General features: G+C 45.2%; 1 protein-coding gene across 2 annotated transcripts in view; it reads right to left on the bottom strand.

The window, feature by feature from the left end:
- Nucleotides 1-16,192, bottom strand: part of phkb (phosphorylase kinase, beta) — a 73,190-nt gene that overhangs the window by 16,133 nt on the left and 40,865 nt on the right. For both annotated transcript variants that reach the window (XM_076155585.1, XM_076155584.1), the window contains 2 exons: nucleotides 5,603-5,658; nucleotides 4,378-4,471 (listed from right to left, as the gene is read on the bottom strand). In XM_076155585.1, the coding sequence (XP_076011700.1) occupies nucleotides 4,378-4,471; nucleotides 5,603-5,658 (150 nt within the window). The remainder of the gene's footprint in view (nucleotides 1-4,377; nucleotides 4,472-5,602; nucleotides 5,659-16,192) is intronic.

Genomic DNA, 16,192 nt, shown 5'->3' on the forward strand with positions numbered 1-16,192 from the left:
CGATAATGAAAGGTCCCTGAGCTGCCATCAGCGCCGTGCTTACTGGACCCAAGCACACCGCCGCTGATAGCGCTGCTGTGCTGAGATGCAGAGGCCCGTAAGAACAGACACCAAGACATACAGCAGCTGAGTCCTTATTCAAATGAACCAAGAGTCTGCTGTTTGAAACCTTCAACATGAGCCAATGTTAGTGCAATTTCTTGAAATATGTTCAAGCTTATAAAGTCCTTTTTTGTCTGGGGGCGACCTCTGTTTCAAGACGAACTGTGTCTCATCCAATTTTCCATTCCAAGTTTTAATTTACATACTAAGAATTGTGACAAACTGACTTGCGTTTCCACCACAAACTCACATTTTTGCTGTGCAGAATACTACAAAGGGATTGAGAATAGTTCCACTTAGTAAAAGGCTTCGAATCAACCAGGTTTGATATAAATTGAACATGGAAGGACCTGATGAATATGTTCTCTGTCCAGTGAATGTGTAATTTGTTCTGCATATTGTGTAAATCCATCACATACTGTTGCAGATGTACGGCAGCTTAATCAAGTCAAAAGTTAAGTGTCTCCAGGTAGGTCAGAGAGTTGCATCTCAAGTAGCTAGCAAGAAGTTTATTATCTGAAAATGTCAACATGCAGCAGGACAGGATGTGAAGCGAAAAGGCCGGAGCTTTACATTAATCTACCAATTTAACAGGATGTGACAGAAACAGATGGCCTCAGGGTAAAAATTTCACTTTTAATTAGTGAGTGAGTTTGGTCAGAGAAAGTGTAATTCCCCCCTCAGGTCATCCTGAGGCCGCGGCTTGAGTCGGCTCAAATCTTGACATGAAACTGAAGCTCAACAATCAACAATGTCGACTTAATTGTTTTATATGAATTCAGATGCATACAGGCAGATAAACAGAGATGGATGCCTCTCAGCAGTGTTACGGTCACAGTCTTCTCCCTCCAGACACCTGGGAAATGCATTTAGAGAAGCAACTACTAGCGTCTAGAGACAAAATGGCAACAGCCGTCAAAATGCAATAGATTCACACGCGCGGAGTGAGAGAGACGACAGACATCAACTTCTCATCTCCGCTTGCTTGAGAGTCGGATGGTGACATTCCCTGCAACTTACCTCTTGTTTGTGCAAGTGGATGTGACTCTGTTTGCACTATTTTGTACATTTTCGTCTACTTATGTCATAATACTCATTCCCTTGTGACAGCATATGGGTTCTGACTTTGAACACCTCACAACCTGTTCACTGTCAAACAGGATCAGTACACCCACACACTGCACTGCAGGAAATCTGCCTATCAAGCCATCTATGCCGCATTCCATCTCAACTCAGCTGCAATACTCAAAGTCAACCAAAAGGTGGTGCTCTGTTACTCCTATGAACTTCCTCCATGTTTGGCGAAAGCACACACTGAACACAACATTGGGAATCAAACGGTAGAGCAAAATTTCAATAAAATAGTCAAAAGTGTTTTTATAAAGATTGGTGTTAATTGAGGATTAAGCAGCATTGTAAATGTGAGACCTGCTGGAGAGAAGCAGAGGGAGGCTGAAGGAACCTCTGCTCCCATTACCTCCAGTGTGCAGAATACCAATGAAGAACGACAAGGTGCAGGCAGCCTATCAAAGCCTCCTTTCATTCATTTCCACGGGCTGCAGCACAAACTGCACGTCAGGCAAGCAATAATACATTTATTTAACACTTACGGAGCGGCTACAATGTGGGAGAACGTACGACTACACAGTGGCTTACTCTGCAAAACCAGACATCCATCATACAGACGCTCCGCAGTTTGATACAAGCTGAAAAGAGGAGCAGGTTTCGGCAGATTCGGTTTGTCACGGACGGGTCACTACCTTTCAGTGTGTCTAAATGACCGGTGATGTTGGAAAGGAACCAATGTCACCTCCTAATGCTGTGATAGTACCTCTCGGTCACCAGGTAGAGAACTTTAACCCTGTGTGTGTGTGTGAAAACCACCTCCAGTCTCCCATCATTAGGATCTGACCAGAACTCAGCTTGTAACCTCAAACACCTGGGTGAAGGTGAGAGACAAAAACGCTGGACATCCGTGTTGACAGTCAGACAGAGGAACATCTAATCGCCACCTCAGCCACAGGGAATGCTATTTTGGGTGTTGCTGCGATTTGCAAGAGGATAAGCTGTAGGGTGTACGAGTGGGAATAACACATTGCCGATTGTAATTGCCACTCTCCCGTCGTCAGGCAGCTGTTCAACACAATCAAGCGGCTGCAAGGGACGAGGTGAGGTGAACAAAATGCAGCCTGCAGCAAAAGAGATGGCGGCGAATGTGAGATAAACAAATGCCGTCGAGGAAGGGAACGTCTGTCTGGGCTTTGGATTTAATATTCTGCACGGTGCCCCGTTCTGACTCACAAATGCATATCCATCTCCACGGCTGAGTACCAAAAGATTGAGAGAGGCAGAGGGGAAAGAAGGTAAAATAACAGGTATGACAGTTCAAAGGCAGCTAATAGACCTGGAGGGGAGAGTTGTTCAGTGTAACGGACATAAAAGGGGGCGGTGCAGGACGTAGGCCAGAGGGGGTGAACAGGCTTAGAGAAATGGATGCGAGTGATGTAACAGGGAAGGGACAGAAGGTAGAAGGAGGCCAAGGGGAGAAAAAGGGAGCCAGGAGAGGTGACACGATGGCACCGAAATTGTTTGTTTTGTCGGATTTGGCGTGGAGAATAGAGGCAGGGAAGAAAAAAAAGGACGACAACAACAACCACCAAAGAGACATGACAGATGTGAAACAGGGGCTAGAGAGGAGACAAGGGCACGAGCAGCAGACGTGACAGAGCAGAGACGGGGAGACGGGAGACGGAGGGGAGAGAGAGCACGACATCAAACAACAGACAGTACAGATGAGGGACAGAACAGACAGACGAGAGCGAGGTTTGAGTGACATGTTTGACAGGAGCGAGACAGAAGTGGAGAGGGAAGAAGGCATCGGCTGGTGTCACATGACATGACAGAACGAAAGCTGCCGTGAAATTAGAGTAGTAGTAAGTAGAGCGGCATCAGCAGCGAGCACCAGAATCGCACGTCCCGTTTTCTTGCCTTTACTGTTGCTCGATGACGGGAACGTTTACAACCCGAGCGACGCTTTCACTGAATGTTTTTCAAGTTAACGTCGCCTAAAACGGCTGTGTGCCGTGAAAGAGTCGGTTGTGGCGACGAGTGACAAACCCGCAGAGAATTGACATCAAACATTGTGAGATTTCAGCCTGTGTGAGCTCATAAACAGCACACGAGTGTTTCAAACCAGTAAAACGGAGTGCAGAGTGCTGGCTGGTTAAGAAAGAGGGCTGACAACAAAAAGGGGAAGAAGAGTTGGAATACGAGACGAGACAGCTTAGGTTTTAAGGGGGAAATCAGTGATGACAGGATGACGACAATGATCCAACAATATGAATTATTCTATACACAGTGGAAAGAGAGAGAAAAGCAAATGAGCTAGAATGGAATGGTGTGACTGTAGGCCAATCATGGTCATTCAAAAGCCATTTGCTCAATGGTTTCTTGTAACTGGGATTTCATCCAAATGCTGCTCTGGAGCTCCTTCATATCCTCCTCAGCTCCTCTATCTCACCTGCTTATCTGAGAAGAGAAGAGACTAAAGATTCACACGAGTACGGGCGCCACACTCAATAAACACAATCACACAATAACAGCGTTGTTGTGGCAACCTGTCCCCACACACATTCACATGTAGTATTTTAATGGAACGGCCCAATCTATTGCGGGGAGGGGGGTGAGGGGGTTGTTGGGGGACTTGGAAGCCGCTCAACTCACATCTTAAAGTAGCCAGAGTGACGCAGAGACAGCTTTACCATTAGGCTTATCAATCAACATGAACAATCACCGCTCAATCTAATCAATCAACTCTAACAAACTGGAGGCAGGCGGTGATTGATGGGACAATCCAGAGTGAGATCTTAAGAGCGGGAGGAGCACAGCTGACAAGACCGAGCCAACGTCTGCTGAGGTATTGACTGTCTATGTGATGTAGTGGAAGGAGGGGGTAGGGTATCAATAGTCGATTAAAGATACACACACACACACACACACACACACACACACACACACACACACACACACACACACACACACACACACACACACACACACACACACACACACACACACACACACACACACACACACACACACACACACACACACACACACTCCTTTTGTTCAGTGTAACTAGGCAATAACGAGGAATCACTTTTGCAATGGAAAAGTAGTTACCTGCAATGATTCAGCAATTGACCTCATGTTACAATCTACTGCAACATTTCTGTATGTGTGTGTGTGTATGTGTGTGTGCCGTGTGTGTTTTACCTTGACCAGCTCCTTCTGTGGCCAGATATGGATGGGCTCCACCTGTTGGGGCGTCTGGGTCTGAATGCCATACGTGTTCAGAAATACCTGCAGTCTAGACACACACACACACACAAACACACAATATGTCAGTATTATATTACTATGATATTAAAGGTCAAATATATGGTAAGATTTGATATTTTTATGTCCTTTCCACTCGATCCCTGCACACTGGCGGGCATTAGTGCTCCCAATGTTGTCTTCCACTTTATTCTATGATAATCTCCGCATCTCGGCTGCTGCTGTGTATTCAGTATTGCTTCCTCGTCTAAGTACTGCTGATAAATTCACTCCCTGCTGTTTGGGAAATTAAAAACATTATACTGTTCCCAAATGAGAAAAAAAACAACCCACTGTTTTGCCGCTGCAGTTCATCCTTGTGGTCCATTAATCTAAGATGTGAGCGATGTTGTTTGTTTACTCACTTTTAGCATCAGATTCCTTGGGACAATTAATGATGTTTTCTTTCCTGTCTCTCCTTCCATGTAAATCTACAATACAACGCTCACGATTGGCTCGTTCATAAGCTGCAACATATTCACCTTACTTACTTTGTGTGCTGTGATTGAGCAAAATGACACAGCGAAACGGATCAAAACTTACTATTAAAAGCGACTAATCAATGGTGTATTGATGAAAATGTATCGACCGCTGAGGGGCAAATGTAGATTGACAACTGCGTGATTGAACTGTGTGTCAACGGTGTTTTATGAATTGCTCACACAAGAGGAAAATGAGGAAATAGCAGTGCAACGCCTTTTCTGATACGAGAGAGCAAAGACATATCTAAGGAACGAGGTCGCATGATATCCTAGCTGCATCACATTAAGTCGTAGTTCTGGCATGTTAATGTGTAAATCCACGCTGCCCGTTTTGCAGTACGCCGTGTATCAGTTTGTGATGAAGACGATGCCAGAGTCATGATGGGGACTTGCCAGCCGGAGTAATTGAAGCTACATGTTAACAAGGTTTTAACAAGACCACACGTACACACACACACTTTCACATGTGTCAAAAGTGTGTGTACATGCAGAAACACACACACGCAATACACAGTGTGACATTGGAAAGTAGAGGTCAGGTTGAGCTCCGGCTTTATGAGCACTGAGTGGGCAGAACAGGAACGAAGAGGGAAGAAAAGCTACACACACACAGAAACACACGCAGAAAATACATGTAGTACCTATGGCTCTCAGCGATCAGGGCCACGTGAATCACAACATCATTCTCTATTGGACCCTGAGAGAGAGACAGAGAGACAGAGAGAGAGAGGAGAGAGGAAAGAGGAGAGAGAGAGATTAACATAAACTCATGTGTTAAAATAAAAGCAGTTGTTGTCAACAGTGTTTTCCTGTTTTAGATAAACAAGCAGCATCTGTAGTTAATGTGTATTTTCATGCTTTTCAGGATATGAGCCTTAGTGTGTCTTATGAGCTTATGACGTGTTGAGTCTTCATCTGCAAACATACCTAGAAACTACACCTGTCAGGTAAATGTATAGTCTATAGTGTATATTGAAAGTATATAGTGTAGTAGTATGTTATTCAGTATATCTGGAGGAACAACATCTCAAAATCTCACTTAGGGGCATAAAGTAAATTTGTAGAAATATTCTCTGTAAAATTCATGTGCAGTATCAGTGTGTGACTGTGTGTGTATTGTAAATGGTGAAGACCCTCTTCAGTGCACTGAATCTATTTAGGGCCATATAGGAGGCAGGCAGCGGCTCGTGCCTTTCATCTCGCTCTCTTTGTGAGCTTGCATACATTCATGCACACACACATACATACATACATACACAAACATGCAAACATTCTCTCAAATGAAGGCCCGAGAGCGCTGATACCGCCATGCACAGGTGCAAGCACTCCCACACAGAGCCATGGCCATAGGAGCCATTTTATCTGGTCGATAACAGCTCAGATTTAGCCAGCAAGCTCGTTACCATCAATCAGAGAGCAGAGAGAGAACCGGGGAAGAGAGGGAGGGGACGTGTGGGGGGGGCAAACAAATCTCTCCTGATGAAGTAGGAGTGATGGCGTCCAAAATGCTGCGACGCAACTCTCTCATTTGCACTGAGCTCCTCTTCAGTCAATCACAGAGATGCAAATGAGTTGGTCCTTCAAAGATGTGCCTTTAACTAAACATTTCCACAGGCACCCTAAAAAGATCAGTGTAGTGTGACAGCAGTGGTGTGTCTGAGTCTGAGAGGGAAGCTGAAGAGAATACAAAACATTTGTATTTTTGTTATTCTGCTGCTCGTGGCTAACGTGAGTGTAACAAGTTCCACTGAAAAGATGCCGACATAGATCAGAGGAGCCAAATATAAGATATACAAGCTTTGAACTGGATGTCAGCCTACTTCAGATCTTTTTAGTATTATTGACTGTAATCTACTGTGTAGAGACACTCCCTCGCTCTTACTACGCTACTACGTCCTCGGCTGGGGCTCAAGCAGGTTCTAATGGGGTTCGGCGCCATATTGGCAATGACTAACCTGCAATAGAAACACACAGCCTAGAAACTAGAGGAATACGCTGAAGGTCACAAATGAATGACATCTAAAATCCTTTGAAAGCATAAATTTCCATGGCAATTTTGCGTCGCTCGTGTGTTTCAGCTGCCAACCCTGAGCTCCGCATCAATAACACGGAACAAAACGTCACTAATACATGATGCTCACCATCAGAAGGTGTACTGTATGTGCCCGAGGGAAGTTCAGCCCACCGACTGGCACAGAGAAGAGCTAAACACTGCAAACAAGAGGGCACCTTGGAGAACTCCACCATGCTGGCCTCTTGCTGTGTTTGCCTGAGGTGTCGGGGTTGAGGTAGGAAATAAGCATATCATCATTCTGCTACTGAGCCATACAAATGCGCCGATGCTTAATTAAACCACATGAATACCACTGCGTTTCGCCTCCAACTTAAGCAACCGAATTGATTTGGAAATAGGATTCATTTATTCATGGATCAAGCAAAACAAAGGCAAAAAAAAAATGGATGGAGGTATTGAATATTAACGTGAGATCCTCGTGCGTGGACCGGTTCAAAGGAGAAGCGGCTTAGGCCATCCGTGATGTTTGAGCTTATAACAGGAGTTGGCAGGTGGCGAGAGCAATGTGGCAGAACGATAATTAAGGATGCTGAACACTGGCTAAATATGGAAATATAAATTGCGCAAGAGTAAACAAAGCTTCTCCTTGGTTCCTGCCGGAGCCTCCACCAGTACGCACGCTTCCTCTGATTATATTAATCTATTAAATTCTATCCGTTTAAAGCGTCTCAAAGGGTCTTTAAAGAGGAAGAGCATTCTGTTACTGGGTGCTTTTACAGTTTCGCCTTGAAAGAGTTGCTATGGTAATTCCTCATTTGCGTGTTAGGTAAACGCACACACCTTCATTTAAAACATAAAGCCGAGTTTGAGTTTGCTGGGGAAACTTCATCTGTAGTGATCAATCAATCTGATATCTAAGACTGCAGAGTTTGTTACTCTGTTGAATCAAATGGAGAGTTTTCATCTGATGCCTCTTCCTCAAATGTGAACCTGTGCACTCTGCGTCTCACACACTCACACACACATAATTATAGAACAGACGCATGCACATAGTCATCGTGACAGGCCTAATGACAGTGTGTGTTTCGATTGTGTGCACTAACTTCAGGCACGTCTTGAAACCAGGAGGAAAAACAAGAAAGATGTTTACTTGCATGCACAAAAACACACACCGCATGCTTTGACTGACGAAAGGTGCATCTTAATTAGGAGTGGTGACACAAATCTGTCATAAAACCCTAATATATTAGAAAATAAAGCTGCGCCTCTTCATCCCTGCAAGACAGAACAGATGCTGCTCCTTCTTTCTTCTCTTTTAAGGCAGAGGTAAGTTAGAGAAGCAAGTGCGGCCCTAAAGAAGCGCCTCGTCTTCTGCTTCTGATCATTCATAGCAACCCCCCCTGGTGGTGGTGGTGGGGGGTATACGTGGATAAATTACAGCCATGGGAAGACAGAAGTTCACACAGAGCTTTGCAAAGAAAGAGTTTTAGCCCTGAAAGTTCTAGCTATAAAGTAAGCCGAGGCCTCTGGGTCGGTGCGGCTTTCAACACAAAGCTCCTGTGTTACACACAAAGCGACACCGTTTGTTCGCAGTTTGGGATAAATAAGGAAAACTTGGGGAAGGAGCAGCCGTCGTAACTCCACACACACAGAAGAAAGCAGCACCTGCAGAAACTCAACTTCTACTGTTGCTTCTAGCTTCGATGGGACGATCTGAGGCAGAAGACATCACAGCACTGTAACACAACTTTGCCCCAAATAAAATCTGGGAGCTCTGAACCAAAAAAAAAATAAAAAATCTTAACAGGATATAGATGGAGTGTAAACAAAACAAAAACATGGCTGCGCTGATGCCTGCAGCTTCTCACACTTCTTCTCAGCTCCTCCAAACAAAACACTGTTGCTGGTTCTGTACATAAAACATGAAATGCATCACTTTCTGTGGCACAGAAGCTTCCAAAGCTTCCAAAGTGTTTCCTCCAGAAGCAAAATGACAGAATAAAATCTCAACCCTCCCCAAGGAGGAAAAAAAAAAGGGACACGAGCTGGGACAAAATGAGACAAGCTGCTAACAAGTGTCATCTATCTGCGGCGGACAGGGTGGACGGACTCGCAGTGTCTCTGTGGCAGAGACTGTCTGGCACGTCCCCGTTCCCTCAGAGATATGACTGGGCCACATTTGACAAAGTAAGAAGCCATTTGCCGGTGAGCGGCAAAGCGAGTCCCTGCAGAACAGAAATGAATTTCAGCTCCGCTTCATTTGACTTTTTCCCGCAAATTAAAAGCACTGAATTGTGACACAAAATGAGAAGCACGTCTGGAGCTCTCTCTCTCTCGCTCTCTCTCGCTCTCTCTGTCTCGTTCGTGCAGTCCATCGCTCGCTCGCGCAGCTACTACTCTTCATTTCCTCGGCCCCGTCACTGTCTGTCTCGCTCTGTCCTTTTTCAACGTGACACTTTGACATCACGTCGTCTCTCTTGTCCCGTCTCTCTATTGTGTAATAAAAAAGTAGATTTAGTCGGTTTTTTTTCTCAGATTTAATTTCTGCTTTTTTACAACTTCAATCCATCCCATATGAAAGTTTGTTTATTAATGCCTTGGGTGCAACCACTTTAATGGAAACAGCAATTGCCTCCGGTGAGTGCTGAGAATTCAGTCAAGATGATTCGGATCCATATTCAGATATATGAACGTGAAATGAAACGGAGAGAGAGAAGGAAAAGCTGCAGATTGTGAGGGTGACAGTGCAATTTGTGAGTGTGCAATGAATTTCAAGGTGTGTGTGTGCGAGAGTTCTATCCCCATCCAAGTGTCAAAGTTCCCTGCATTTGATTAACAAACACACCTCCATTTGTGATTGGAAGGACAGAGAAAGACAACTAAGCACCGCAGCATTGATAGACTGACTCACTGACTGATTGATTGATTGGATGATCTTTCCTTATCAAGGTCTTATTTTTTGATTTAGTTCCCTGTATAATGAAATTAAATGGTGTGAAAAGTGAACTAGATGGGTGTTTGAGCCGCTACTTGAAAGGTCAAATCCCTCTTGAGTGAGCTGGCTGCTAAGGCACAGCACCGAGGGGGACCCGGTCTGGAGTGAGCACCGTATCGCATAGCAAGGGAACAAAACAGAAAGTCTTTGAAAAAGGAAGCGAGGGAACTTATCTGCCACTCAAAAGGGAAAAGTGTTTGAATGCAATCTAATCCCTCCTTTCCTTGCCCCGGTACAAACGAATGAGTCGGGGCTCTGCGTCGTCCTCTAGAAGTCGCTCTCTGTGCAGCTCAGATTCACATTTTGATGGAGGATATTTGAAAGTGTCAGGGGGTGTAAAGAGGTGTGTGTGTGTGGGGGGGGCATGAAAAGAAATGCGAAGTCATTTTAAATCTGGGCCGTGGAGAAAGGAAAATGTCTCTCGTCAGGTGGTGCGCTTAGATCCTTTCTAAAGGTCATCTGGTGGGAAGAACGCCACTGAGAACCAGGACTGGAGTTTAAATACATGTCTGCTGTCCAAGGGGACATCGGGACGGAAACCTGTCCCAGTGTCACAAAGTGGGTGAAAGAGGACACATGGGAGAGAGAGAGAGAGAGAGAGAGGGAGAAGAGAGAGAGAGAGAGAGAGAGAGAGAGAGAGAGAGAGAGAGAGAGAGAGAGAGAGAGAGAAAACAGAGGGTGAACCAGACTGGAAAGAGAGAGAGAGAGGGAGAGAGGGAGAGGGAGAGAGAGAGAAAACGGAGGGTGAACCAGGCGGGAAAGAGAGGGAGAGGGAAAAAGAGGGAGAGGTAGAGAGAGAGAGAGAGAGAGAGAGGGGGAAAGAGAGAGAGGGAGAGGGAGAGAGAGAAAGAAAGAAAACGGAGGGTGAACCAGACTGGAAAGAGAGAGATACACAGAGAGTGAGGGAGAGAGAGAGAGAGGGAGAGGGGGGGGGCTGTAATGACCTCGGCAGAGGGGAACGAAGTGAGTGAATTGCGTCGCACGCTGGTGGTGGCTGTAATTGTAAAGGCTCCAGCGACTCCACTGAAGGAGCGATACATTGTCCCCTGGACTTTGCTCAGAAATACGATCCTCTGCCTGCGAATCCTTACGACAAAAGCAGAAAAGAAGATGTATTGGTATTAAAGGCGAGCGGCCGCCTGAGCTACAGGAGACTTGGCTTGTCAGAGCCGCCCTGTTTGATATCACGCCTGGAGAGCACGGGAAGGCTGGGGAAGATAAGTGGCCTGATTACTGCCGTCTCTGTGTGGGAGGGTGTGTGATGTGTGTGCATAATGATCTGAGCACTGCAGCAATGTACAGTGCTCACAGCGTCACACACGTGGAAAGCTAATGCCTTCATGTAACAGGCTATAAGTCGCTGCTCTTTCTGTCTATGGAACTCCTGGAATCTCGTGTTTTATTGTGAAAAAGTAGCACACACTGCACATGTAACTTAATTATGACCTTAGAACAGTAAAATGCATTTAGTCAAAGTGCCAGGGTGCAAATAACACTTTGCTAGAAAGACAGAAAGATGCAGAATCCTCCTCCTCCTCCTCCTCCTCTTCCTTCTCTTCAAATTCCCATATTGCACCATGATCGATGCCAAACTCGGACGAAACAACTCCACAACTTCCAAAATCTGTCAGCTGCTCAAATCACACAACAATCTTGCTTGGCTGCTGCGAGTTGTGCACAGAAAGTGAAGACAGACAGTAAAGTTAAAGAAAAGGCAGAACAGCAGACGCTGGAGACCTTTCCACCTCCTCTCCCTGCTCCTCCAGGAATCTGTCGTACATCTGCTCAAACTACTCCAGCGTCTCTGTTTGTGGCTGCAAACTGGACTGTAAAATAATGAATAAAAAGCCTTTAATCTGGCTTTGGAATTAACATCGCATTCTCATTCTGATTCGCATAATTACTGCCATCCAAAGCAGATTAAAGGATGTGGACAGATAATATAAGGAATATCTACTCCACCACTTTGGGATTTTAAATCAAAACAAACCTGAAATGTGAGAGCTGAAGCATCAACATACCGTCACAGTAAATTAAATATCGATTTGTTTATATAAATGGACTTAAACATATATGCGGCTCTAGTGATCTCTCATCCCGGTTGGAAAAAAAACACATTTGCTTCAGCACGCAGAGCTAATTACTTGAATTTTAAAACGCTGTGGTCAAATACTAGCGTTTTAATTTGCTGAGTGAGAGCTGCAGGAGGTTTGAGCCGACAGCAATCACCTTCGGCGAGCAGCTGAAGACGCCTCCTGTCAGCATATATGACTTGTAATACTGAAGAAGGGGCGGCAGTAGCTCAGTCGGTAGAGATTCCGCGTGGGAATCGGAGGGTCGCAGGTTCGAGTCCCGTATGGACAAAGTAAGTGGACTGGTAGCTGGTAAGTTGCCAGTTTGCCTCCAGGGCACTACCGAGGTGCCCCTGAGCAAGGCACCGAACCCTCAACTGCTCCAGGGCGCCGAATAATGGCTGCCCTGCAATAATTGGAAGTGGCTTTGGATAAAAGCGTCTGCTAAATGACCGTAATGTAATGTAATGTAATGTAATGAAGAATCACCACCGGAAGCAACAGAGATGATTCAGTGTCTTGTAAAAGAGGGGACTAAGAAGGTACAAGGTTAAAAGTAAGAAAAGGTCAAATATTGGATCAATCCTGGGGTGTTTGGGCCGTCACCCCTGAGGTTATGTTCCGCAGCGGCTTCCTTCTGTTTTTGTTTGTCGAGCCAGACGCCGGACGACACTGTACAGTGGCTCACCGGTCGATAACACTGACACAACAAAGGAACAACAGGAGCCAAACAAGATCAGCCACCGCTAATGGGACCCTTGGCAACAGAGCACAGCTGGTCACAGACAAATACAGGCAGAATATGCCAAAGCACACACACGCACACATACATTTAAATGCAAAAGCAATGCGTAAGTGTACCGGGAACGACCTGTACTCTGTATGACTGTGAAGGGGGGAAATGTGTATGCATTTGAGCACAGACTCTGGTGTGCAGAGTACAGATGTATGGAAAGTGTGTGTGTGAGTGTGTGGGAGAGATGTCCATTTCCCTGCAGGTTAAGGTCAGTCGCCATCTCTCTAAGGCTTTTACTGTCACACACAGCTGGGCCCGACATTTCGTTCCTGCCACTAGACCATTTGGCAAACAGCAGGGTCTAGCCCACTCAGAGCATATGTGTGTGTGTGTGTGTGTGAGTGAAGTGAGAGAGAAACACAGAAAAGAAATGCATGTCTGCATTTTAGTGCCATTACATTGAGTGAGTGTGTTCAGAAAGGAGTTTAGATGGTGTCCTGAGACTACCTGCAAGATACTTCATGTTTGTATCCACAAGCTCTTCATACTGCATGTTGATAAAAGATGGACACTTCCTGTTCCACCATCTCCAAACATGCTGAGGTTAACAAGTGAACTATAACCCCTTGTCTGAATTAACCGACGAGTTCTTGCCCTCATAAAGCAGCAAAAATCCAAACCGACAATCCATTTAAACACACAGACCTCCTCTCTCTCCCTCTCTGCCTCCCTCTGCTCTCTCCTTCACTAACTCCCTTCACGACGCCATCCGTCTCTTACTCGACCTCATTCCCTTTCTTCTCCCTCTGAACTTTGCACCCTCTCTCACTCTGCACACTTCCCTTCCATCTCACCGCTAAGGAGGCGCGCTTTGTCCCGTTGCACCATCCAATTGAAGGCCTCTCCTGACCTCGTCCTTATCGCTCCGTGACTGACAGCCCCCGCAATGAAGACCAGAATGTGACATTCCCATTAACCTTGTTGTCACACCATGCAAGACCAGTGTGTGTGCACGTGTGTGTGTGTGTGTGTATGTGTGTTTGTATATGTAGAAACTCATTCTTGGACTACAATAGAGCGATTTGACTCAAGGCTCCAGCAGAGAACAGAGGCTGGGATTTATTTTTGACACAAACTCTTTGTCATGTATTTCGGTGTGTGTGTATGTGGGTGTGTTCAAATAACGAAAAAAAGGACTGAACCAGATTTAAAGAGACAGACTGAGAGAGGGATTAAAAAAGAGGGAGATAGACACCCAGAGGGAGAAATTGTGGCATGTCTGAACAGCTAAGTAGATTAAGCATATCATGTTAAAAGCGTGTGTGTGACATAACCAACATTAACAACTGCAGACATTCGCTATCTTTGCCATTCATGACTTCTCATAGCCTCAGTTGCTACGCCTGCAGTGCATTATTGCATGTTTGTCAGTTGGATGTCACGCCGCCCTCCCCAGGGTGCATTTGATCCGACTCACCCCTCTCAACCCTGGGAAGCGTTCATCTCATCTCCACTGCAGAAGCCCCAGTGCAGAGAACACTTTGCTACAAACGCCGGTGAAGTGGCGGCGGCGAAATATTACGAAAAAAACGCAAGTCAATCTTGGGGAAGTATCAGTCTGTGGCTGTTATTAGGGTGCAGATGATGCTCTTCTGATGATTTTTCACTGTTGGCTGCCCAGCTTACATACATGGTTAAATTGTATGTGTTCATTTTATAGCCTCATAGTCCCTTTAGCGCGGATGAAATTCATTATGGAGGTAAAAGGTTCCTGTACATTAAACTCCATAAGGCATTAAAGCTGCACGAATGCCCCATTCGCCAGCTAAATCACGACAGCCCATCCTCGGAGCAGCACTCCGGTGAAACGGCAGGCGTTGGAGGCGCCATTTACCCTTCCAGAGGACGCACCTGATGAAACTTTAATGCACGGCAACTTACCTATGTACAACACAGGGAATTTATGCTATACAATCACATTTAAAATTAGAGTGTCCGTATTAAAGTGCTTCTGCGTTGTGTACATTCTCAGCACTTTCTGGGAGCGAGATCACGCCGTTTCACTTCCTCTGCCAGGCATTACAATAATCCAACTATCAAACTTTAGTTGCTGTAATCAATTTAATTATTGCAATCAAGAAATAAATGATAAACAACATTTTCATCATGCTGATTAAGATACTTAAAGAGGATGTGTAACACAGATCGCTTTGTCCTTATTTGCATTTAGGGGTCTATTTTGAAACCGTTGCGATGCTTTCAAGAGTTAAAAACTCATTGACCTTGGTTGCTGCAGCACTGGTGGGCACACCGAATGAAAACAGGCTGTTGTGTTCATAAAAGACATGGATGGAAACATGACCTCCTTGACTAAAGTAATAAAAATGTAATATTTCCCCTTTGAGTAAAGGTTTTTTGGGGTGGAATGTCTATGAGAGTTATTGAACCAAACAGCAAATTTCTGCAAACTGAGCCTTCTTCCATTGAGCAAAGCGTATCTTAAAATAGAAATTTATTTTTCTCCTGAAAAAAGATGAAATGATGGATAACTCACCAAACAGGAGAGAAGAGAGCTCTGTAATACATTTCTATTGAGTCTTAATGTCAGAGCTTCGGTTGAAACCCACTAAGGTTTCCTCTTCTGAGAGCTCAGGTGTGGTGGCGAGCAGCACAATGCATCAAGAGTATCGACAGGTTTTTCCTTTACTCTCCTCTTCTGCCATTTATCTCGTTTCACAATCCCAAACCTCCCTGCTTATCTCTGCCTTTTACAAACTCTTTGTGTCACAAAGCCAAACAACAGGACCTGTGTGTGGCTAAAGTGTCTGACTGGGACAGAAAAAGTGGAGATTTAAAAACAAAAGATAGAGTGAAAACAGGAAGGAAATGACAGGAGTGATAAATACAGAGGTTTAGCAGACAAACGGCAGCTTTTCAGCAGCACTTCAGCAGAACTACAATGCAAATTAAACAGATGGTCTATTGATTTGCTGCACTTGTGTCATACTGGAAAATACTGAACATGCCAGCTTGAGAACTGGTTTGAGTTTGGCAAAGGGAAACTGGCACGTTTCTGAATTCTGGAAGTCAGCACACAGATAACACCCGCAGTCAAGTACTGGGTTGATAACTTCCTGTTTAAATGACACCCATCAAATGAACAGCCTGCGCATCTGAATCGTCCACATGATACAACAGCTGCTGTTATGCGACGGCGTCTGGGGTCAAAGAGCAAAAAAGATGGACAGCGATGGAGACCTGTTCTGAGCAAAATCCCTGGAAACCGCAAAAAAGCAATTGAAGCGCTGCGGTTTCAATAAAGAAGATAAATAACGCGGCGTCTCCATTTCCCCTGTGTCCGCAGTGTCTCTCACCTCCTCCACATGACGGCTCATCTGCTCTATCCCACCTGCT

This window comes from Genypterus blacodes, unplaced genomic scaffold (assembly GCF_046128005.1).
Source record: "Genypterus blacodes isolate CSIRO-AG114 ecotype Tasmania unplaced genomic scaffold, CSIRO-AGI_Gbla_v1 ptg000067l_1, whole genome shotgun sequence".
In the NCBI taxonomy this organism is placed as follows: Eukaryota; Metazoa; Chordata; class Actinopteri; order Ophidiiformes; family Ophidiidae; genus Genypterus; species Genypterus blacodes.